The sequence below is a fragment of the Cyprinodon tularosa genome, unplaced genomic scaffold (assembly GCF_016077235.1).
Source record: "Cyprinodon tularosa strain WSP-4 unplaced genomic scaffold, ASM1607723v1 ctg73, whole genome shotgun sequence".
Lineage (NCBI taxonomy): Eukaryota > Metazoa > Chordata > Actinopteri > Cyprinodontiformes > Cyprinodontidae > Cyprinodon > Cyprinodon tularosa.
Window position 1 is genome coordinate 207,286 of NW_024039485.1, and position 24,922 is coordinate 232,207.

General features: G+C 39.2%; 2 protein-coding genes across 2 annotated transcripts; one reads left to right on the forward strand and one right to left on the reverse strand.

The window, feature by feature from the left end:
- The first annotated feature begins 1,573 nt into the window (after positions 1-1,573).
- On the forward strand, positions 1,574-11,326 carry LOC119772840 (serum paraoxonase/arylesterase 2-like). The gene is made up of 9 exons (XM_038269511.1): positions 1,574-1,708; positions 1,942-2,009; positions 2,222-2,277; positions 2,490-2,658; positions 8,996-9,119; positions 9,207-9,407; positions 9,837-9,918; positions 10,210-10,338; positions 10,471-11,326. Exons 1-9 carry the CDS (start codon positions 1,626-1,628, stop codon positions 10,630-10,632), a joined length of 1,074 nt encoding a protein of 357 aa, XP_038125439.1. The 5' UTR covers positions 1,574-1,625; the 3' UTR covers positions 10,633-11,326.
- Positions 8,922-24,631, reverse strand: LOC119772839 (potassium channel subfamily K member 5-like). Its single transcript, XM_038269510.1, has 5 exons — positions 24,355-24,631; positions 22,558-22,669; positions 13,307-13,473; positions 12,872-13,040; positions 8,922-12,801 (listed from the first exon to the last, which is right to left on the reverse strand). The coding sequence occupies exons 1-5, from the start codon at positions 24,535-24,537 to the stop codon at positions 12,080-12,082; spliced, it is 1,353 nt and encodes a 450-aa protein (XP_038125438.1). The 5' UTR covers positions 24,538-24,631; the 3' UTR covers positions 8,922-12,079.
- Between the last annotated feature and the right edge of the window lie 291 nt (positions 24,632-24,922).

Below are 24,922 nucleotides of genomic sequence, written 5' to 3' on the forward strand. Positions count from 1 at the left end.
ACAGTGGAATATTTAAAACATTTAAAATGTTCATATATTAAAAATTACTTGACAACAAAAACACTGTGGTTAATTATGCACATTAAAATACTAACAATAAAGATAAGTACAGAATTCATGTTCTTTCCATAACTAGATTTTGTGTTTGTGGGTAAAGAGAAAAGAATGCGTCTCTGCTAGGAGTCTTCAGTGAAATCATAGATAAATAACTATTTTAATAAAAACTTATTAATGATTAATTTTATGTAGATATTAGTACTTGTAAATATCAATTTTATCCAGAATGATTGTTGATAAAAGTAGGTAAGTAAAGACAATGGAAAAGATGTTCGCCCCAGAACTCAAACCTGAAAGGATTTGATCCACTATACCTTTTATCTAGAAAGCACAGATGTTTAAATATATGCATCTATTTGTTAGCAAAGGCTCTGGGAAAGTATAGTTTGTCTTTATTCAGAAAATTTGTATGTTTTGCTCATTAATATTCCTGTTAGAAGAGTGTAGATTGACTGAGAGGTTCTGGTGCCTCCCCTCAATGTATGTTGGTTATTGCCTGGCCACCCTAATAAACATTTTCTGGCTACGCCTCTGGCGACTCCGTAGTAAGGAGTACCAAGATGGCGACCTGTGGCCTTCAGTTCTTTTTGCTCTATCAACAGTTTTTTGGTAACTTAAATTGTATTACTCCTCGTTGAAAAATTTGAAATCTGTTTCTAGCAAAAAAGTAACTGCCAATATTTCTACTTTTCTTTTGTTTTAAATCTTGCTCTTTTTTATTCATTGGCCTTATTGTTTATGTATCTGTTGTTGTTTTTAGCCCCATGTTTCCAGAGATGGGAAGTAACGAAGTACAAATACTTCGTTACTGTACTCAAGTAGATTTTTCTGATATTTTTACTTTACTTTACTACTTATTTTTATGGCGACTTTTTACTTCTACTCCTTACATTTTTACACAAATATCTGTACTTTCTACTCCTTACATTTTAAAAAATTGTTACTTTAGTTTTGAATCATTTCAATGGAGTTACCGTTATTATTTTTCACGTCATCAATACCAAATTCAATCTAATTGGATGGGAATCTACGTTGCATTTGACGCACCACTACAAGATGAATCGACAGATTCGGCGGTATTCATTGGCGGCAAATCATTGCAGCTTGGTGGCGGTGGCGTTAGCATAGTAGCATGGACGACGAGATGATTGAAAATGAACACAACGGAGATCTAGTCCTATTGGCAGACATCCATTTAAAATGTAGGCAACGGCATGAAAAAAAGTGGTTTCTACTTTTACTTTTATACTTTAAGTAAATTTACAAGCCTGTACTTTGTTACTTTTACTTGAGTAAAGAAGTTTAATCAGTACTTCCACTTTTACCAGAGTATTTTTTAACACAAGTATCTGTACTTTTACTCAAGTACGGAAAGTGAGTACTTTTGCCATCTCTGCATGTTTCTGTCTATTTTTGTTCTCTACCGACGTTGAAATGTCTGTACCTCAACGAGACTTTGTGCACTATTGGTTTGTTATATAAAAAATAAACATTTTTTTCCCTGTCGAATAAATACACTTTGGCGCCCTCTTTGGTTAAGGCGTGTAAACGCACTCAGGGATTCAGTCATGGCTGCCCTAAAGAAAGCTCTGCTTGCAGCTGCTGTTGCGGCTTTGGCTGCGTTCTTTGGATACGGGTTTCATAAAATAAAGTAGGTAACTTCAAGTTTTACCAACTAATGTTGAAAAGGCACGAATAGGACTGACAAGACACTATCCTTAAAACTGATAGCTGTTGCTTGAACGGTCTAACATTTGAAGTGTGAATACTTTTCCTTTAAATTCAACTTAAAATATAACATTTGAAGCTGATATTAGTTTAATAAGTCGTGTGTATGTGCGCTTTGTTTTGTTTTATGTTTTATTTTTTTTGTTTATTTTGCAGCAGGATCAGCCTCGCCTCCAGAGAAATGCCTATAAAACCCCTCCGGTGCCATTATTTACCTTATATAGGTATGTAGGCTATTTGACATACAGAAATTTCTCCTGATTTTATTATTATAATGTAAAAGATTTGTTTTCTTTAAAAAAAAAAAACTTAAATAAAATTCTTTGTAACATGGTAAAGCCACAAGAAAGTCTGAAGTCCAATTAAGTAGGTCAACTGTCAGCAAGATAGTCTTAAAGAACAAATAATAGACTTTCAATGTTAAACCTGTTTTCAGAGTATGGAGCAGAGGACATCACTATACTCCGACATGGACTTGCCTTTCTAAGCACAGTATGTTTTGTTTTAATTACTAGAAATCTAGTTTATTGGTCAGATTTCACACACACTGAGTTTACTCCTGCTGGGGTGGGCGTATAGCACAATAAATAAAGATACCCATACTAAATGAAAAAGAAAATTTTTAGTAACTTCCTGTGAAAATGCATTCTAAAAGCACAAAGGTTGTCTTTAAAGATCTCTCACATTCACTTTTTTCTACATAGGGGCTGCACGATTACCTCGATCTGCCATTCTTCTCCAATGAATCGGGAAAATTGTACGTTTTGGACCTGCTGCACCCAAATCCGACCCCAGTAGAGTTGCAAATCAAAGGAGAATTCGACCTCAGCTCTTTCAATCCACATGGCATTAGCGTGTACACAGATGCAGCAGGTAAAACACACCCCAACTTCAAGCATTACATAAATCATTTCTTTCCTTAAATCTTTCATTTAAACTGGTGCATAATCAGCATAGGTGGTTCCTTTCATAGCTGTAGTAAATAATCATGTAATAATGGCCAACAAATACCTAATTTGGTTGCTTTTAAATGCAATTAAACCAATCACATTAAGCTACTACACACTATGTTATTGGTGTAGCATCAATAACCCTTAAAAGCTAGTGTTTATAATATAATGATGCATAAATAGAGCAGAATTTCTTGAATATGAATTATAAATTTGAGTTTTTTTTTTTTTTGCTAAAATAAAAGTGGGTTTAATGGGTAGCAAAGTCATGTTCATTTACTCCCTTTTTAATAATGACTGAAGTATTAGCCAATATGTAATAAACTATGAGCTAACAAGGTGAAAAATCACATTCCTCCTGCATTTTTATAGACTTATTTGTTAATTTGTGGTGTGATTCGTCAGTATCCTACACTTGCTTTGATGTGTCTGGTTAATTTTTCTTAACACCGAAGAGAGAATAAACTGACAGAGGCATACGACAGATTAATGTCAGTCGATGCGTAAGTTTTGTGTTACTGTTTAACTTGACTCCCTTCTCAGACAGTGTTGAATATTAGTTCCAGGAAGAACTTTACTTGCAGTCATTATCAGAATGTGAAGGACCGAGCCAAAAATAATCATAAAAGCACAGGGAAGTTTGAGGAAAAACTGGAAACCAGATTTATTTACAACAAATTGATGGAATCTAAACATAAATCTGGGCCCAAAAATGAAAATGAGGTAAAAAAAAAAAAAAAAAAACTTAATACAAGAAATTGTAGTATTAATTGTCCTAACAAAGAAACACAGAAGGGGAACACTGGCTGATTAGGCCGTTTTGACACAAGAGGAAACATTTATATAGATTTACCTAAATAAAAAAAAAAAAAAACTAATCTGTACAATACAAAATCAGCAAATTGAGAGAAAACTATTTAAGTAGCTAAACTCTCAAACTTTAATTGCTACAAAAACCTAATAAAATAAAATAAAATAAAAACATAAACTTTCCAACAACTCTTCTAAAATAAATGGAAGAGTCCAATTACGTCTCAGTGCCACTGAGATTCTTTGCAGCAAGGACTCTTGCTTCACTGGCCTGGCCCACATGGCAGCCTCACAGGAACTGGCAACTCAAAAGAAAAGTATTAGTTCAAAATAAACTTTACAAGAAAAACCTGGCAAAATGAGTCAACCATTTGGGTGCTCCCAAATAGCCAACCAATGCCAAATTATAAGTAAAAATAATAATAAAAAAATAATATGGTAAGCAGATTTAAAGTGATACATTTAAATCAAAAGAATGACCAGAGCACTTATCATGGGGCTGTAGATGCTGCCATAACACAGACTCTGATGTGATGATTGAGCACTTTTCATGATGTGCATGCAGATAATATATTTAGAGAGGAATTTAGTGCACATGTTTAAGTTCTTTTTTTTCCTAATTAAAATAAATATTATAGTTAAAATGTTTTTTTTATACCCTGTTGTAAAAAATTTTTTTTGAGAAACCTACCAAAGTGCTGCCAACTGACCCTGAATGGCAATGCTAAATATCAAGGTGGATTGAAAGTGTGGTCACAATGAGGTAAGGTGGTAGCAGTGGCGTCACCAGGGGATGGCCAGGGGTGTCCACGGCCATCCTGTGCAATGCTCTGGACATCCCACTGGCAACCCCACTGGCCAGTGGAAATTGTAGTAGCATTTCTTCCCATTATGCACAGCAAGCGACGTAATATTAAAGATCACACAATAAACCAAGATATGAGTAGGTGCTTACTTAAGTCTTTATGATTTCTACAGGCAGGTTTACAAGGCTGTCAACTCTCACCCATTGGGTTGAGACTCACACATCTCAGTGTCTTCTCACGCGCTCACTCCTTATCTCCATTTTTCCACGCAAAAAGATGACGGACATTAAAACTCAACTCCATTCCAGTTATTTATATATAAAAATACCATGCTGATAAAAATCCAGTCCACATTTTCATAACAACCTTAGTGCTCACATACAGGGATTGGCCAGGTTTCGTATGGAGTCTGTATTTTAGCACCAGCCCACCTATTCACTGCTGGACCTAAGCCAGATATTGAAAAAAGACCGGAATTTTCTAGCATTTATTACTATGCCACTTGAATCTTATCTTATTGGACTAAGATCATTCACTTTGTAAAGTAATGAAGCAATGTACTTGAGTAAATATGAATAAACTATACAGCAGCTGGCTTAAATAATCAATGTGGAAACTGAGTGTAGGATCAGATCAAATGGTTTGTTTTCTCTTCATCTAGACCTGTTTTTTTTTTATCAAGCTTTAATCCTTGTTTCCTCTAATTTAGCCTCATGATTTAGTCCCAGATTTAGTCCATGTTTTGCTCACAAGTAAAATAATTATTGCTCAGTCTAGTTGAATAATCTCCCGTTGGATTTTAGGACTAATTAAACCAACAATAAACTAAACTAACTTCTTAAAGCTTTCAGATATGCCTCACAAACCCATAGGAGATCCACAACAGAAAAGAACCATTGCATTGTATTTGTCAAAAGATCAGCCACTCAAGAAAAGACCAACCACATTCAGATAGGATGTGCAGAACAACTCAGTTATCCAGGATTCATAGAGGAGGAACCAGAGGGATGTATTTAGGTCCATTAAATATGTTTAAAAACTTCACATCTACCAAAATTAAACATCCACAGAAATGCTGTCTTGTGTCATGGTGAGTTTTTATAGAATCTTCAGCCTCCTAGAAGGTCTGAATTGTCAATTGTAAAAATGTAATAATATAAGTTACGATTTTTAATCCTTAGCCTATTTCCAAATATTCATACACAGTATATTTTGCACGGTTCCTGTATTAGTGCCAGTAATCCAGTAATAACTAATTTGTTTCGCATTGTTTATTTTACTTGAGCTGCATAGAATTATTTATAAATACAGTTGTGAAATTGTTAGTTTACAGTTGATGCAAGTATTTTAATAGGGCCCATACTTTTAGTTCAGTTCTCTAAAAGTCACCAGAATATAGAAAATAATGTATATTGTGTGAAAATGTTCCTCATAACTACGGATCAATTATTTTTATTTAGTAACATTTACTGCGCTTTAAAAAATTCCACGTTTTGCCACTTTGTTTCAGTTTAATTCTCTGAAAATCTCACTCAAGGTTTGGTGAAACGTTGGCAGTCCTGGGTTTACCACAATAGATTAAAACCCTGAAATTATGGCTTTAAGTTTCAGTGTGCCAACCTCAGATTTTTGTGGCCCCATCTGGCCACCCCGATGAAACGTTTCTGGAGACGCCACTGGGTGGCAGCAAGCTTAACCTAGCATAGCCTTGTTGAAGCACTGAAAGCTGGTGCTGTGCCGGTAGTGGAAGAGATGATGACTTGTAACCGAGGCATGTGTCTGAGTAAGAATACATATTTCCTCAAAAAGCTAAATGTTATTTTGTATTAGTTGAAAAAACACAAAACCTTCAGAAGTAGAGTCCAAAGGTGATTCAGAAAAAGTCTTAGCAGCTGAAAGATGTGCAGGTGTGCCTTAATATGCATTGTAATACCTATGAGACGTCAAGTGAGTGGCACTGTAAAACTTCAGCGAAAGTATAGAGGGGGAAAAGCAGGTTAGAAACAATCCCTCCTTCTGAAATGAGCATTTGTAGCTCCCATTCCTTCACCTTTTACTAAAAACAGTAATGTCAGGAGGAAAGGAACTCCTGACCGATGTGCTGAATCCGGATGACCTTCAGCCTTCAGGACGTCATTACAGAATAGGAATAAATATATAATTAATTTTAAAGGTATTGTGTAGGAATTTCTTGAATTTTTTAAAAGACCCTTCCTTCTCCAAATCCGCGTGCAAGAGCATATGCACGAGCCCATTTCTCCTGTAGAGTGAAAAAAGTATTCAATCGTTCACCCCAGTTAAATAAACTGAGATCGATGGATTTCACTTTGCCAGCACTTATAATATAATACACATATTCAGCCCTATTCTGCCTGGGCAGAGTGCATTCCCTTTACTTACAATGGTACTATACAATAATGGAAAATAGTCAGCGTCAAAACAAATCACAGATACTTTGGTTAAACAGAAACGTGTTAGGAATAATCCTTGAGAAAGAATCGGGCTTGTTTTCGGAAGAAGCTATGTCTGGTCTACAAACACACTCATGCAAGGGAATTGTGTTGTCAGGATTTGTTTGTGGATTGAGGACCCAAAAGCAGAGGCAGGCAGGCAGAGGTGAATTTTTAGTAGATTTAATGATGAGTACTGAAGCAAAGTCCAAAAAACAAATGAGAAACCAGGAGTCCAAAAATTCAAAGATCTAAAAAAACAACATGAAAACATAAGTCAAACGTTACCAAAAACCTAGGAGACAAGTAGGAGGAAGACTGATGAGGTTAGACAAGGACCCAGCAAAGAGGAAGTGAACAGAAAGAGCTTTTAAAGGAGACAGAGACAAAGAGAGGGCTAATGAGCAGATAGGAAACAGGTGAGCACAGAAGAAGAAACAAAACATCAGCTAGGGAAAAAGGAGAACACAAGAGCGCAGCAGAGGGCAACAAATGAAAAACCTGGAAGACTGACGATAACTAGAAAATACAACAAAATAATAATTAAACCACTAAGACTATAAAACATTAAGAAAAGTAAAACTAAACACTCAAAAGAAACATAACAGAACCAAGACTGAAACAGTAACTAGGAATAAACTAGAGAACACAGCAAAATAAAAATAAAACCACTAACACTAGAAAACAAGGAGCAAAGCAAAACTGAACACTAAAAAGAAAATATAACAGAACCAAGACTAGGACAGTAACTGAGAAAAAACCAAAGAACACAATAAACTAAGAATTAAACCATAAAAACTAAGAAACGAGGAGAAAAGCAAAACTGAATACTCAAAAGAAAAATATCGAAGAAAACAGAAACCTAACATGTGTTGCCTTGCATTGGAAAAAGACTGAGTGGAAGCTTTTATAGTGACTAAATAGGATAAATAAATATATATAAAGTTTAGACTTAGACAGACTTTATTTGTCATTATGCCCACACAAGTGTATACAAAAAAAAATAATTCATTCAGTACAGCTCTCAAGACATTTTTTTAAAGTGTAGCCTTGGTAAAGGTAAGCAGCAGTAATAATGTAGACTTACGACTGTATAGTTACAGTTCCAAAATTCAGGGATTAATTTTTTTTTAAATATGAAATAAGAGAAATCTAAATTTTCCAACCACACTCCTCATGCACGCTCTGCTTAAAAGTTGCTGTTCTCTTCCCTCAATCACTATATAGAGCGGGGACTATATAGTGGACTCAATGACTGTCTCAAACCGTAGCTCACCACACGTATATGCCTGAAAGCATGCGCAGTAAAAGATAGCTGACTGAACGAGCACGTAGGATGGCCTTACGTAAACATATCACCAGAATGATTGACAATTAGGATGACCACTTATTTAGATGATCCACCCAGAAATAAAAGATTGTCCTCTATAACTTAAATTAGGACTAAGGCCTTCTGGAAAAGAAGTACTAAAACAAAAGTCACACAAATATAGTTAACAGCTGAAGCTCTTCATTATAAACCCTCAACATATGAAGATGTATCCCATAGAAAGCACGTTAAGAAAAAATGTGTTTTTGTTCAACTGTATGAGGTAGGCTGTGCCTAGACATCCTGTCGTGCAAAAAATTGTAGGCAACAGCATACCTCCTATGCAGCAGATAGAAATGGCAGAAGGCTCCTATGCTAAGTGAATTACAATACGAAGCATCCTTCTTCCTCCTCCGAACTCCTTTCTTTACACCCAGTTTGGTTGAAGTAGACTAAACAAGTTTTGTTTTACCACTGTACTTTCAACATATATATATAAAAAAACTGGAAATGTAACACATTTGATTTTGCTGTGTAATGTAATTGCCTGATAGCATCTAAATGAAAAAACATTCCAATAATTTTTAAAAGTTTCTACCTGCAAAAAAGGAATAAATAAATGTATATACCATTGTTAAGTTCATGGATATAAAATGCGTTGTTTGTGGATATCAATGAAGAAAAGGATATAAGGGCTACAGCCTGACCTGGTGAATTGAGGATTATTGGAAAATTTAAAAAATTTAAAATTGTCTCAAACTGATCTGACAGATCAAGCTAAACTTATATCTTGAAAATAAGAGAAAAAAAAATTTAAGCTGTAGTTTTAGCAACAAAAATGCTCTTCATCACACGGAATAATGAAGGAAAACCTTTTCTTTACAGATGACTCTGTATATCTGTTTGTTGTCAATCACCCTCAGCGCAAAAGCCAGGTAGAGATCTTTCGTTTCATTGAGGAAGACGAACTTGTGCACTTAAAAACTGTTACACACCCTTTACTGCACAGGTATTTATGCTTTCTTCAGTAAATCCTGGTTTACCAAGAGCTATATTTTCAAATATCAATCTTTTTTTCTGCTTGTCTTTGTTTCAGTGTGAATGACATTGTTGCCGTTGGACCAGAGCATTTCTACGCCACAAACGATCGTTATACTGATAATGGTGCAATTCAGCTGCTGATCTTCGTCCTGGGTCTTCCCTTGTGTAACGTTGTGTACTACAGTCCTGGTGAAGTGAGGGAGGCAGCTGGTAGCATGCAGTCTGCAAATGGGATAAATATATCTCCAGACAAACGGTTATTTTCAGCCTCCTTTCACCCTATTCAGCACCTATGTACACACTTTCCTTTAAAATTGCACCTCAGCTAATTACTTAAAAAAAAAAAAAAATTATTTCTCCTACTGAAAGGAATGTCATTTAACTGAACAGTATTGCACTTTCAGTTCCTGGTCAGTGCTCCATACCTATGAATCAAATGGAGCTTTGCAGGCTGGCATTGATCATCAGCCTGTGACTTTACCTACACTGAGGTTAAGGAAGTCTAGTTTGCATTTATAATGGCCTCCAACAATTAGAATAACGATTCTATAATACTATGTTTTTATTAAAAGTATGACCTTTTAAACCAAACTTATTTAAAACATTTTTTGTGTATGTTTAAATAACTTTACAGCCGTTAATGCTGAAATAATTTGACAGATCCATTTTCTTTTTCCCCCAACAGGTATATTTATGTTTCCAATATGCTGGACCATGCTGTGGATGTTTTTGAGCGACTGGACGGAGAACAGTTGGTCTTTGTTAAGGTAAATGTTTTCTGTTGTTGGTAGGGATCTGGATACTTCTGCTTTTCAACAGAGCGTTTCTAACCGCTTCTGGTATTTTAGTTTTCAGTTTGCACCAGAGATCGGTAACTTGAACAATCTTTCTTGATTTTTATCTAAAAAAAGAAAAAAAAAACATGCAACTTTTTTTTTTTGTTTCCTATTTGTTGCTTTTCAAATTGAAAACAATAGCTTGAAATGCTGTGATATGAGTTTTTGCAGAGCTCATACTGATCGTATCTGGTGTACCTTGTGTGTGTTTCTTCTGCACAGTCTGTCCCGGTTGGAACACTTTGTGATAACATCGAGGTAGATCACATGACAGGGGACGTCTGGCTGGGCTGCCATCCAGATGCCACTAAGTTGTCCAACTTTGATCTTAAAGATCCACCTGGCTCTGAGGTCTTTTTATATTTTTACTACTATTGTTTGCTTGATTTTATATTCAACTCTTATTAGTTTACCTACTATTGTTTGCTTGTTTTTATATTCAACCTTAGTTTAACTGCTATTAAATATAAACCTTTCCTGCAGATCATCAAAGTCAAGAACATCCTCTCAGATAAGCCAGTGGTGACCCTGGAGTATGGAGACAACGGCCATGAGCTGATGGGCTCAACTGTCGCCGCTCCCTACGAGGGAAAGCTGCTCATTGGCACAGCTTTTCACAAAGCCCTGTATTGTGATTTAAAATAAACTATTAACACATTCAAATATTATACCAGTAAGGCAGTTCCCTGATGTAACAAGGAAACAGTTTCAGGAGGATCGAATAACATCGCAGCTTGTTTTTCCTGGTATTTACACCTACAGAACAGCTTGACACAGTTTAAAACATGTTTTTGGTGGCACTGTATTAGTCCTAAAATTGTGCAAGTCAGTTATTAATACAGTTATGCTGAGACGTTTTTTATGCACCCAACAGAGACAAAATTCGATAATTTCAGACTTTTAATAATTTTTAAATTGTTTTTTTTCTTCTTTCACACAACAAGCAATGCCAATGAGGTCTAAAAGCAAGAAAAAGACAACTTTGTATTCATTGTGGATTTTCTCCAAGAATTGTACAGGTTCTTATATAAACATCCAGGTTTCTACTTTGTTTGGAGTGTTGAATGCATTTTTTTTTTCTTTTCCATGCAAAAAACAAAACCAAAAAAAAAAACAGCAATCTAATTATGCTTCAGTAATAGGAAAATGCATTTGGGCAGTGATCATTAGGCTTCATCTTTGTTTCAGTGTTTTTCTGTATCAGTATTTGTTTTTTACTGACTTAATTCTCACTCATAAAATTATAAACTACAATTTTCTGGAGTTTGGATCCAGGTTTACCTGGACCTGTGGTTCTACAGCTGAGACTGGTTAAAATACAAGTCTTACTGTAACACTGCTATTGTTTGAAATTTTTTTTTTCCACAAATGAAATGTTCACATGCTGTGCTTTATAGCAATCTTCATGTAGTGTAGGTTTACACTGTCGCTATTTGTCAAGTCGTGAGAGTATTATTTGTTAAAAAGCTGATTTAATTAAGGCCAAACTGCCCTGTAGCACACTCCAAAAATGTTCTACCGATACAGACAGACCCAGGAATCTTTTACATTGTTTCCAATAGTATTTACTGACAGGAATTTGAAACATTTTGGTTATATCAGGGCCTAAACTGTTATTTTGTAAAAAAAAAAAAAAAATGTTTTCAATTATAAAAAACAACTGATTATATCTGAGTTGTGCTTATATAACAGATTTCATTTGTCGTTACAGTTAAAATAATTGTAAGGTTAGAACAAAATCAGCTATCTTTATTCTGTGGGAATTTACTGTCCTGAGATCTACCAAAGTAAACCAAATAAAAAAAAAAACATGTCTACTTTAACAAAGACTTAATTGGGCCACGAAGTGAACAAAGTTGGAAAAAAGTCTCAAATATTTCCCCACACCAGGACCAAGCAAAATTAAAGGACAAGTTAAAATAATAATAAGAAACCTAACAGATACAATCGGCTCTCGCAGCGCTTCGCTACTCGGGCCTAATTATGAAGGTGATTAATAAATGTTGAGAAACTAGTGATGCTGATTTCATGATGGGTTTGTGACGACAAAGACAAATACGACTAAAAATGTCCTGTTTTTTTGAAGAATCTTTCATCCTTTTTCATCAAGTTCTAATTCCAGATCGATTTCTGCTACCTTAGATATTGTAAATCGGGTCTCCCCACCCTCAGGATGCTGCACATTCTCCTCTTCTGCAACATTTCTGTCAGGTGCCGTGAAGGTGATCCCATCATTTACAAACTCAGAGGAACCATCTTTGTTGTCCTCCTTGTGGTTTATTTTCTCCCATACTTCTGATGTGGGCTCTTTGATATTTCCCTGCCTTGTAAGGTTCTCTTCCTCCTGTTCTTTTTGGTCCACCATGGCATTCGCAAACACATCACTTAAACTGATGTGCCGCTTGTGCCGCGGCGAGTGGTCCAAGGTCCGAATGCTATTGCCCAAGATGTCACTGCAACTCTTGGAGCGGTTTATGATTATGTTTTCCGGGATTTTTTTCCTCTTTTCTTTGATTCCAATCTCTTTGATCACTGTGCTGTAGTCCTCGTCCTTCTCTGAGAGAAAGTCGAAGATGTCGACAACAGTCCGCTTCACTTCTTGACGTTGCTTCTCCTCTTCAGAGTCTGGTTCCTGCTCGTACAAAATTCTGTTCCTGTTCCTGTGCATCCGTTTCTTCTTGAACACTTTATGAGCTTCCACAACCATGTGGACATTCCAGCTGAAGAACAAGGACAGCCATGCCAGTCCCATGTACATCCATACCTCTGCTAAGACTCTGTAGAGTTTGGGATACTCGATATCAGGATTTACACCTGAAATGAGGCAATGAGCTGTTAGAAGTCCAATTCTTTTCAAATTTCACATTCATACCAAAAGTCTCACCTGCCACATAATCTCCAAAACCAACGGTTGTGAGTGTGATGAAAGAGAAATAGATCCCTTCCAGATAGCTCCATTCTTCCATAAACATGAAAACAATTGGAGGGATAACCAAATGCACCAGCAAACCCCATAGGAGGAATATGGCCGTACATGTCAGCTGGACTTTTTTCTGTTAAAGACAGTACAGAAAAAATATAGTTACAACGTTTTATATTCAGCTTTGTCATGTTTGTGCACAAAAGGATTTCACTTTACTTCCTCTTTTCTCTAAAAACTATATACTATATAAACAATTTCACAAAAGATAAGGACATGGTTTAAATGTAAGGATCGGGAGCTGTAATGGAATTTTTAGATCAAAGTGAATTTACGCAGATATATGGTCTAGTCAAAGTCTAGAATCAAATCCCACTGAGAATCAGCTGCATGCCTTACCACTGAAACACCCTTTTTTATGAGAATCCCAGACAGCCGTTTGGCCCGGTCTCCAAAGAAGGAGCCCAGTGTACTTATCCACACCAGGCAGAGAGGGATCCCGCACAAGCCATACAGGATGCAGAACACGCGACCACCTTCTGTCTTGGGAGCAACATTACCATAACCTTAAGAAAAAAAAAAAAGAATAAAGCAGAGCAGAGAGGATACCTTCAGTATAGTTTACAAACTGTTTATGAACGTACAGATAAGGTAGAAACCAGATATATTAAAGTTATTAAAGTTTGTAGCTGGAGATGTTCAGTAGATGAAGTTACAAATTACAAATTTAGCATCATCACTCGCAGTTCTAGTTCAAATATGCAAGGGAGCCAGGGTGGGGCAAGTGTGGTTTTTGTTTTTTCATGAGGGAATAGAATATAATAATAATTCACACATTAAATCAGATTTCTCTGTACTGACTTGTGAGGAATACATTGAATTCCATTCATTTCTAAAACCTAACTGGAACCCTTCATAACTAACCCTAATCCCAACCTTAACTGAATTTACACCTTAGTACTAAACTTTACACCTAACCCTAAAAAAGCATTTGTATTCATGTAGTGCAGGCATTGGTCTCCATGATGTGCTGTATTTTATGGAAAACGTAAGAAATACACGCCCACTCACACACAAAAAAAACGTCATTCAGAGCCAAGGCTACAGGCTGACCCAGGCTTAAACCTGACTGCATTTTGTAAATTGTTTTTAAATGGACTGTACGGGGAAAGCGTTAAATTGGTCAAAGGGATGAATCAGTTACAGTCTTATCTGTCAGCACGAAATCCATCCATCCATTTTCTGACATGCTTTATCCCAAGTGGGGTCACAAGGGGTGCTGATGTCTATCTCCAGCTTTCTACGGGTGAGACGCAGGGTACACACTGGATAGGTCACCAGTCCATCGCAGGGCAACACAGAGACAAACAGGTCAAACAACCATTCACACACACACTCACACCTAAGGAGAATTTAGAGAAGCCAAATAACCTAACAGTCATGTTTTTTTTGGACTGTGGGAGGAAGCCGGAGTACCCAGAGAGAACCCACAACTGCTCAGGGATAACATGCAAACTCCACGTAGAAAGACCCCAGGCCGTGAATTGAACCCTCAACCAGGAGTACTACCCATTGTGCCCCCAGCACGTAATCATCAGAAGAAATTGATTTGAACAAAAATTGTACATTTCATAAATAAGCGTATTTGCTCGTAGTTTAAGCAGGTAAATCAGACTTTCTATTGAAGAAATTTGTATATATGCAGTCAAAAATAAGATAGTGGCCTTGTGTTGAAGATTGAGGCTGATTCGGTTATGTTGGGTATGGATAAACAATCACTCCAGGGTGTCGGGTTAGAACAGCTGATATATATGTCCAGGTGAGTTAGTGAAAGAAAGGAATGTCCAAGTCCAGAATTGAGCTTTACTTCCTTTTAATTAGCTCATGAGGTTCAGCCATACATATAAAGGCACGTGTGATGGGCTCACATGAGTGTGTATCTGTGTGTGTGTGGTTTTCTACAAAGATGAACAAAGAAAAATTATGAGAATCTGTCTGTAAATCATTTCACAAATAAACCAAATATCCAGAAATGAATAAACGTCTTTAAACATTACTATAGACTAATAACTGGCTAATATCTGACTATGAAAATGTAAACAATAATAATAATAAACCCTGCGTTTCAACCGGAAACAGTAACAGCTGCATCAATTAAACTAGCTCAACAGCTTAATGCTAACAGCTAACCTTTAGCTCTCAATCATACATGTAAACAGCACTAAACAACCATAATATTCGACAGAACACAGTACAATACAGCTCTCAGGCATTTATGAAACCGAACTAAACCAACAACAATATTACTTACGTTCATTGGACGCACACAATAGAAGGAAGTAAACGAAGTCAGCCTTGAGAGCCGCACCACTCAATGCTCAGATCCATATACAAGATGTAACATATATGAACGTGGAGCCACCTAGTGGCTGAAATAAAATACTACATCTAAAACACTGATAAGGAAAACCTAAACTAGAGGGCTGAAAACGAATAATTAACAGTCTTTTGTACAGCCGCCCCCAAATTTGACACTCAAATTTGACCAGTAGGTTTCTTAATCATCTGGAGGTAGAGCAGGCAGCTTTATGAGGCGAACAACTGGCCGAGTGTAGGTCCTGCCTTTAACTTGAACCACAGCTGTCCTCACGCGTCCGTCTGCTCCGGGTATGACACTTGTCACTGTTCCTACTTGCCAGAGGGCTCTTGGTGTCTGTTGGTCAACAATCAGCACTATAGTGCCTACAGTGATGTCATCCTTTTCTGTTTGCCATTTCTGTCTGGCTTGTAATGTCGGAAGAAAGTGGCGGATGTAATGTTTCCAGAAGTGATCTGTTAAAACCTGAGAATGTCGCCACCTTTTTCGACTTAAAAGTTCAGACTTGGGATAGACCACTTGTGGAAGGGAGGAGTCCGGCCGCCCCATCAACAAACAGTTGGGCGTGACTGGATCGGGATCAGCCAGATCAGATGAAACATAGCCCAAGGGCCTGGAGTTGAGAATACCCTCTATTTCAATAAGGACTGTTCTCAACACCTCCTCTGGCACTGACTGAACTCCAAGAGCGATCCGGAGAGCGTTCTTCACTGATCTAACCTCTCGCTCCCAGGACCCACCAAAATGCGGAGCATTTGGGGGATTAAAGCGGAAATGAATCTGTTGAGCAGCAAGTTGGTCCTTCACTGCTTGTTCCAGGGTACTGAAGGCTTCTTTAAGTTCTTTATCTCCACCTTTGAAATTAGTTCCTTGGTCTGAAAGGATCTCATGAGGCTTTCCTCTTCGAGATATAAAACGTCTGAGTGACATTAGGAAGGAATCGGTGTCCATATTTGGGAGGAGGTCTAGATGGACAGCTCGGGTGGTAAGGCACTTATACAGGATGCCCCACCTCTTTTCGTTGCGACGTCCCACCTTTATCATCATTGGACCAAAACAGTCCACCCCGGTGGAATAGAAAGGCGGTTTGTAAAGCCTCAAACTGGAGGGTGGAAGATCTGCCATCCTTGGGACTTGAGGGCTGCCTCGCCATTTCCTGCAGTCCACACAGCTATGCTGGTGCTTCCTGATGGCTTCTCTCCCTCTAAGTAGCCAGTATTTTCTTCGCAGCTCAGCAAAAACACGCTCTGCTCCAGGGTGGTTTAGCTGTTTGTCATAATGTTGGATCAGGAGTTTGGAAACAGGGTGAGAGGACGAGAGTAAAATGGGATGGCGCGCATCTGGGCCTAGGCTTTCACATCGGCGGAGCCTACCTCCAACACGAATTAGATCTAAGGTCTGATCATATTCAGGGGCGAGTGTGAGCACTCTACTGGTAGATGGAAGAGCCTTTCCCGATTTGAGTAACATCATCTCTTCTGGAAAGCTTTCAACCTGAGCCTGTCTGAAAAGAGCTAACTCAGCCTTGTGATAGTCATCAGCAGTGGGAGACTTGTCACTGGCCACTCCATTGAGTACTCTTGCAGTTGCTTCTAGGAGCTCTTGAAAGGTGTTAAACTGCTGAATGTCAGGAAGAGTTAGTTGTGGGGAGTTAGTTAAACCACAGAATACTGGGTTCCTCAATTCCTCCATTTCCTCAATAAGGTGGTCAGTTGATGATTCAGGCCACTGGTCAGATGCTTGCAGGAGGAAGGATGGTCCTTGATTCCAACGACTTTTTTCAGTCAGTTGGGCTAAGGTTTTCCCTCTGGTGATATCGTCTGCTGGGTTGGAAGCAGAATCGATGTAGCGCCAGGATTTGATATCTGATAATTCCTGTATCTCTGCAACCCTTGTACCTACAAACACTTTATATCTGCAGGAATTGGATTTGAGCCAGTTGAGTACTGTGGTGGAATCAGTCCAGTACATCACATTTTTGATCTTGATGGTGAGTTCTTTCAGCAGCACTGAAGCTAACTGTGCTCCAGTTAAAGCACCACATAACTCGAGTCGAGGTATCGATAGCTGCTTCTTTGGAGCGACTCTGGATCTGGCAGCCACGAATGCAACTTGTACCTTTCCATCCCCATTATCACTACGCAGGTACGCCACTGATCCATAAGCACGTTCAGATGCGTCACAAAACACATGGATGGTCTGACTGATGGTACTACGATCTGTGTTGTGGTCAGTGTAGCATCTGGGTAAGGAGATCTGGGACAACTGGGGAAGCTCTTCTTCCCATGACTTCCAAGCTTGGAGCAGATCTTCAGGGAGATTAGGATCATCCCAACCTCTCTTCTTGTCCCAAAGACGCTGTACAATGATCTTAGCTCTGGTCGTATATGGAATAATGTATCCCAGAGGATCGTATTGTTGGGCAAGAAGACGATAGATGTTACGCATAGTTGGTTCAAGACAGTCATGGTTGTGCTGCTTATAGCAGAGCGTGTCTGACTTACACTGCCACAACAATCCAAGAGTGCGTTCTTGAGGGTTAGCTGTTTGTTGTGTGAACCAAAGTGTGCTGCTCTCTGACCTTGATTCTTTGGGTAGGTGTCTGATGACAGCAGGAACATTGCTGGCCCATTCTCTGAGCTCAAATCCACCTTCCCTGAGTACTGTGTGCAGTCGATTCACCAGCTGCTTGGCCTGGTTCTCTGACTGAAGACTCTGCAGACAGTTATCAACATAGAAACAACGTTCTACTGATTGACGGGCATCCTCTTCTGGTGCAGTGTGTTTTTGGACATGACTTTGTAGTGCAAAGGTGGCACAACATGGACTACACGTTGTACCAAAAGGGAGCACTTGCCACTCATAGATAGTAGGTTCCTGGTCCACCTTAACATCTCTCCACAGGAAACGAAGGAAGGGTTTATCCTCATCCAGCAGGCGCACCTGATGAAACATTCCCTTCACATCACTGCTGATAGCCACGGGGTGCTCTCGGAACCTAAGGAGTACTCCCAGAAGACTGGCTCCAAGTGTGGGCCCAGGAAGAAGGTGATTATTGATGCTCTGCTCATTAAAGATGAAGGAACAGTTGAAGACTATTCTGTACTTCCCATTGTGTTGAACAATGTGGTGTGGAATAAACCATGAATAGTTGCTCTCCTTTGCCTTGGTTGGGGTTATAGGTTTGACGTAACCAGCATCAATGAGCTTGTGGATTTCTCTGGAGTAAATGGTAGCTTTCTCCGGGTCTTTCACCAGCCGTTTCTCTGTCCCACGCAGCTGTGGTAAGACAGCTTCTTTAGGTGCATGGAGAGGTGGGAAGTCCTGTTTCCATAACAATGGCGTAGCATACCTGTTCACACCATCAACCATTACTCTGGTGGTCTTATCTTCTAGTATGCGAACTGCCTCCAAATCTTCTCTTGACCTGGTAATCAACCGTTCACTCCTGTATGGCAGCGTATCTAACTGCCACAACTTTTCCACATGACTTAGAAGCTCTGCTTCCAGTGGATTGCACTTAGTGAAGAGGCACTGTTGTGAAGACAGTTGATGGCATAACAGACTTGTGGGGCCTTGTAAAGTCCATCCTAGTCTGGTACGAACTGCTGCAGGCCCACCTGGTGGACCGAGACGTACTGGTTCCACTGGCGTAACTAGATGTGGGTAATCTGACCCTATCAGCAGCAATGGCTGGGCACCTTTAATGGATGGCAGTGGAACGTCTCTGAGATGGCGATACTTTTCCTTCAGAACTTCAACTGGGTAAGTATGGCAGGATAAATTTAGCTGTTTGGCTGTGAAAGCTTTGTTGACCTGGTATGACTTACTAGGCTGTGAAGCAGGAGCAACTGAGAAGGAGACAGTAGCACCGTTAATGGTGCAGACTTCTTGCCGGACGGTACGAAGTGTGAGGTCTTCAGGCTTCCCTTGAAGACCCAGGCTAAGAGCTGCATCATGTAGGAGTATTGTGCGCTCTGATCCGTCATCCAGTATTGCATAGGTCTCCAGTACCTTTGGACCGCTCTGGAGTATGACACGGCACAACTTGAGTAACACTTGATTGTTTCTGGCTGGCCGATCAACGTACAGTGTCTCTGAAACAGAACTCACTAGGCATGTGCTCGGCTGAGGTGGTTGAGATTCGACGGGCGCTGTGCTCAGTTGGCTGGCATTAACCTCGTGCAGGATATCCAGATGCTTCCTATCACATTGTTTGCACTTGGCTTTGAGATTGCACCTGGCAGCCTGATGTTCCCGTCCGCAACGCCAGCATCGTCTGTTTGCTTTAATCCACTCTGTCCTCTGCTCTACTGACAGGATTTTGAAGTTGCTGCACTGGTTCAAATAATGAAGCTCTGTATCGCAGAAGGGACAGTATTTCTTTGGCTTGTCCTGAGAGAGCTCTCTCACAGCTGGAGTCCTATCTGATTTCATCTTTGACTGAGGAGACTGACTGCCAAGTAGAATCGCTGTAGATCTTTGTGACTTGTAGTCAGGACGTCGGCTCTTGGGTGGGACTTGTCTCTCTCTATTGGAGGTACTGCTGTATTGATCTCCACTAACTTGAACTCGTACTTCGTACTCAAGCCAGTCAGCCAGATCAAGCAGGGTTGGAACTGGAGTATGAACAGGGTTCACAAATCTATGAAAGTGTGCTCTTAGGTCATGTGGCAACTTCACTAGGAGACGAGAGACATGTGATGCACATCTCAGTTCTGTCCATCCTTGGTTTCCAAGTTGCTGCAGCATTCCTACTAAGGCTCGAACTTGAAGGGCAAAAGATTTAAATGCTTTAATGTCCCCAGGTCGGATATTAGGTCCATCCATTAAATCAGAAATCCTCTTCAGCGCCAGCTGCTGTGGTTGACCATACATCTCAGTGAGCGCTCTTATAGTGTCTGTAAATGGGAGTGGACTGTTACTGTATGAGTCGGCTATAAGTAGCGCCTCTTCACATTTGAGATGATCGGTGAGTATTTGAAACTTAAAATGCTCTGGAGCATCATATGGGAGTAAGTTGTCGAGGGCTAGTTTCAATCTGGCAAACTCACGAGGATCCTCGGATTTGAAGTAAGGGATAGTTGGTTTGGGACCATGGTAGTACTCTAGCGCTGAGGATTTACCAAAGGAAGGATCTAGGTGGGGGGAATGTTGGCGGTCAGATGGATATCTGTCTCCCCGACCTCTCTCTCTGTCACAGTCATAGCGTGATGCCTGGTAATCATCATGGCGATCCCTATAGTCAGAAGATCGTCCCCTCTCTCTTCCAGAGTAGCGGCTATCATGGCGAGCGCTTGGGCTATTTGGTCGGTTGGGCCTCATTGGGCCATATTCGTCACTGTGGTCTGGGTGACTTGACTTGAATGGAGAGACACCATAATAATGGTGAGATCTGTCATCATGGTGATAGGGCTCATTATAGCGATCATATTCATCCTCATTGTTGGGATAATACTTGACATCAGAGTTGGATGCTGCTTTAAAATGAGGTCCTTTGCGATCACATGATTTATCACAAGCTTTACGGTGTGATTTACACTCTCTTTGATGTGACGACTCTGGTTCCAGACGATCATCAACATCATAATCCATAGGCTTGACTTGGGAGAAGGGAGATGAGCTTCGAGATGTTGCAGAGGAAGTGTCATCTTTGCTGATTAATCCCACTTCCTGCAAACAGCGGTCAAGGTCCTCAATGTGGTCACGTCGGTGGCTTTGTGGAGTTGGAGGAACATCATTAATCACCGATGGGGCACTTACTGCCTGACGTGGGCTTATGTGGCCACTAGATGGCGTCGGCTTACTTGTAGGTGCTGGTGTAGTAGATATGTCCTCTTCCCTGCTCTTGGATTGTGACTGAGGTTTTGATGCCTGTCCAGGAGATTGTTGGATTATATCTGTAAGACGCTGGACCTCTCTGCGTAGTTGGTCGCTTTCCTCTCTCATGCTTTTAAGATATCTGAGCACTTCAGATGAAGATGGCTGCTCCTCTTCAGTAATGTGGTGCCTTGGTGTATGGCTGACCTCATAATCCTGGAGATATGATGGTATCTGCCTTGATCTTTGCGGGCGGTTTACATCTCTCACATTTCTTTCATATGACCTTGACATATTGACTGTAGTGGTTGCTTTATCCGGCTCGAAGGACCAAAATTGTGTTGAAGATTGAGGCTGATTCGGTTATGTTGGGTATGGATAAACAATCACTCCAGGGTGTCGGGTTAGAACAGCTGATATATATGTCCAGGTGAGTTAGTGAAAGAAAGGAATGTCCAAGTCCAGAATTGAGCTTTACTTCCTTTTAATTAGCTCATGAGGTTCAGCCATACATATAAAGGCACGTGTGATGGGCTCACATGAGTGTGTATCTGTGTGTGTGTGGTTTTCTACAAAGATGAACAAAGAAAAATTATGAGAATCTGTCTGTAAATCATTTCACAAATAAACCAAATATCCAGAAATGAATAAACGTCTTTAAACATTACTATAGACTAATAACTGGCTAATATCTGACTATGAAAATGTAAACAATAATAATAATAAACCCTGCGTTTCAACCGGAAACAGTAACAGCTGCATCAATTAAACTAGCTCAACAGCTTAATGCTAACAGCTAACCTTTAGCTCTCAATAATACATGTAAACAGCACTAAACAACCATAATATTCGACAGAACACAGTACAATACAGCTCTCAGGCATTTATGAAACCGAACTAAACCAACAACAATATTACTTACGTTCATTGGACGCACACAATAGAAGGAAGTAAACGAAGTCAGCCTTGAGAGCCGCACCACTCAATGCTCAGATCCATATACAAGATGTAACATATATGAACGTGGAGCCACCTAGTGGCTGAAATAAAATACTACATCTAAAACACTGATAAGGAAAACCTAAACTAGAGGGCTGAAAACGAATAATTAACAGTCTTTTGTACAGGCCTTTTTGTTTCATATTTTATATGTAAACCATCTAATTTGATTGACAAATCCTCTAACTCACTTCCTCAAATCAAAAGCATTATACAGTTATTACAGGTAGGCTTTCAGTACAGGGGCCCCTGGCTGAAGAACCCCTTCTAGAACCGCCCTTTAAAAAATAGACTTATATAATCAGTTGCAGCTAAATTATATTCAAACTAAAATAACTAACCTACAAAAGAGATTATATTCTTAGAATCAGGTAAATAAATGCATTTCTATTAACCCAAATGGTTAAAGTAGCTTAGTTACACAGCAGTAGGAACATATGGGTGTAATAAATACCTATAGTGGTGACGATGGTGGCAGCAAAGATGACAGAATTGCCCCAGTCCCATGTGTTGTGGCGGTTGTTTCCAGTGATTGCCACACCTTGGCCTGCAGCCTCAGACGCTATCTGTGAGATTAACAAATGAAATTAAATCATTGGCGTAAATATCGGTAAGCAGTTGTTACGGGCCCCCAGCTTCTTAGGGGACCTTTAATGACACCTGATAGGACCCCTTCTCAATTACAGATGTAATGGTGCGAAAAATTCCTCTTAAAGGGGAATGCCGTTTATTATTTTACATTGGGCCCTTGATTTAACGTTATTACATCATGTTCTACTCACCCATATGAGTTTTGTGTCTTTTGGAGCTGTTCTGAAGATATTCGGTTTTGTTATATCCAAATAATGTCTTCGTATGGGCAAACGACTTGAAGGCAAAAACTAAACTGTTCATAATTTATTCTCTATGGTACGCCAGCATTCATAACATGTAGGCGAATCACTATCTTTTAAAAACAAAGCGTAGTGTGTATGACGTCATCTGCGCCTGCCGGCTACCGTTCATTCATCCTGTCCGCTGAACTGCTGCTAGTTTTACTCACATGCCTGGAAGATGTCTAGTGCTACTACCACAGATGATCTCGCTCTCGAAATGGAATTGAACGATTCAGATTAGCTCGCCGAATGAATGGAAGGGGTAGAGCGTAGCCGCCTGTGGCCCGGGGTGCCTATCACAACTCCAGTCCGGCGCGCTGATGACGTCATACACACTCCGCTTTGTTTTTAAAAGATATAAATATAAAAAAATATAACCGCAGATGTCTGGGGGACAGTGATTCGCCTACATGTTATGAATGCTGTACCATAACGAATAAATTATGAACAGTTTAAGTTGTGCCTTCAACTTGTTTGCCCATAGGAAGACGTTACTTGGATATAAATTAATGGAATATCTTCAGAACAGCTCCAAATGACACAAAACTAATATGGGTGAGTAGAACATGATGTAATAACGTAAAATCAAGGGCCCAATTTATTCAAAAAAACGGTGTAACCCTTTAAACGCACATGGCATTAAACTAACTGACTGAGTATTCATACCCCAACAGATGGAAGATTTCAACATGATGGTGAGCAGTTTAAGCACGACACCAATAGCAAAACAGACAGTGCTACTTTTAATTACTATGTTAATAACTGTGTATATTTCATTATACGGTTGGTAAAAAAGAAAACACTCATGTAATATGTTTCAAACCGCAATAGAGATCCTAAAAGAACGATATATTTGAGTATTTGGAATTCTGTTGTTGAGTGTTGTAGCCTACTTCATATGGGGCCCACCCAGATAATGTTGCTCACGGGACTATTGTTGTGTTTTTACGCCATTGAATTGAATCATCAACATACAAAAAAAGAGCAATAAACATAATATCAACCATAAATCTGGCATTAGCTATGAAGTAAAGCCTAAACTCGTACCGTCTTCCCTACAGGTGAACACACCTTGTGGTGGAAACTTTTAGACATGTAGTTTCGTGCTGCTTTACCAACTAACTACAGAATAAGCAAATAAACTGATATGTTTGTAAATAACTAAGTAGTTTGTCGAGTCTGGTTACATCCATTAAAAAAAAAAGAAAAAAGAAAAAAAAAGAAAAGAAAAAAACACGACACAGACGTGATGGAAAGCAGAGAATTCACACTTATTTAATAATCAAAAATTAATTTCAATGTTTGTTTGTTTTTTCAGATTAATTACAAGTTATAAAAGTATTTTTTTTCTCTTTATTAAAAAAGTGTTGTCAAACCTTCAGTATCTCCTCTAAGGTTTCCTTTGTGACCCGGTTAGTCCTCAGCAGGTTTTCCTTCTGCTGGATAAATCTGTCTCTGGCCGCTTCCCAGTTTGGCTCTTCGAGGATCTGAAAGATCGCGGCTCCGATCGAGAGGTAGAAAATTATGCACGAAGTTAAAAAAGGACCTTTGTCTGCCATATTAAAGCCATAACTTTCTCCTTGGCGAACAGCGGCGCATTCCTGCAGGGAGCAGCAGTTGATCTGCCCTCCTTTCTTCCTGGTTTTTCCATCAGGGCTTGGCAGAGCCAGTCCTCTAACACTTTAACTTTAAAAAAAGAGAAACATCACAGCTGGTTACCTGTGAAAAATACTACTATATTAAATGTTTCTCTTTTATAAAATTTTATCAGACAGAGTTAACATGATCCCTAAATACAAAATGAGGTTTAATGATTTTATTAATAGGGAAGCAACAATTTAAAAGTGAAACATATTCAAAACAGTAACACTTCCCTAAACATAACAGGTGACATAAAGGATATTATTTCAAATTACTGTAAAGCGTGTTGTAAAGAGTTTGGTC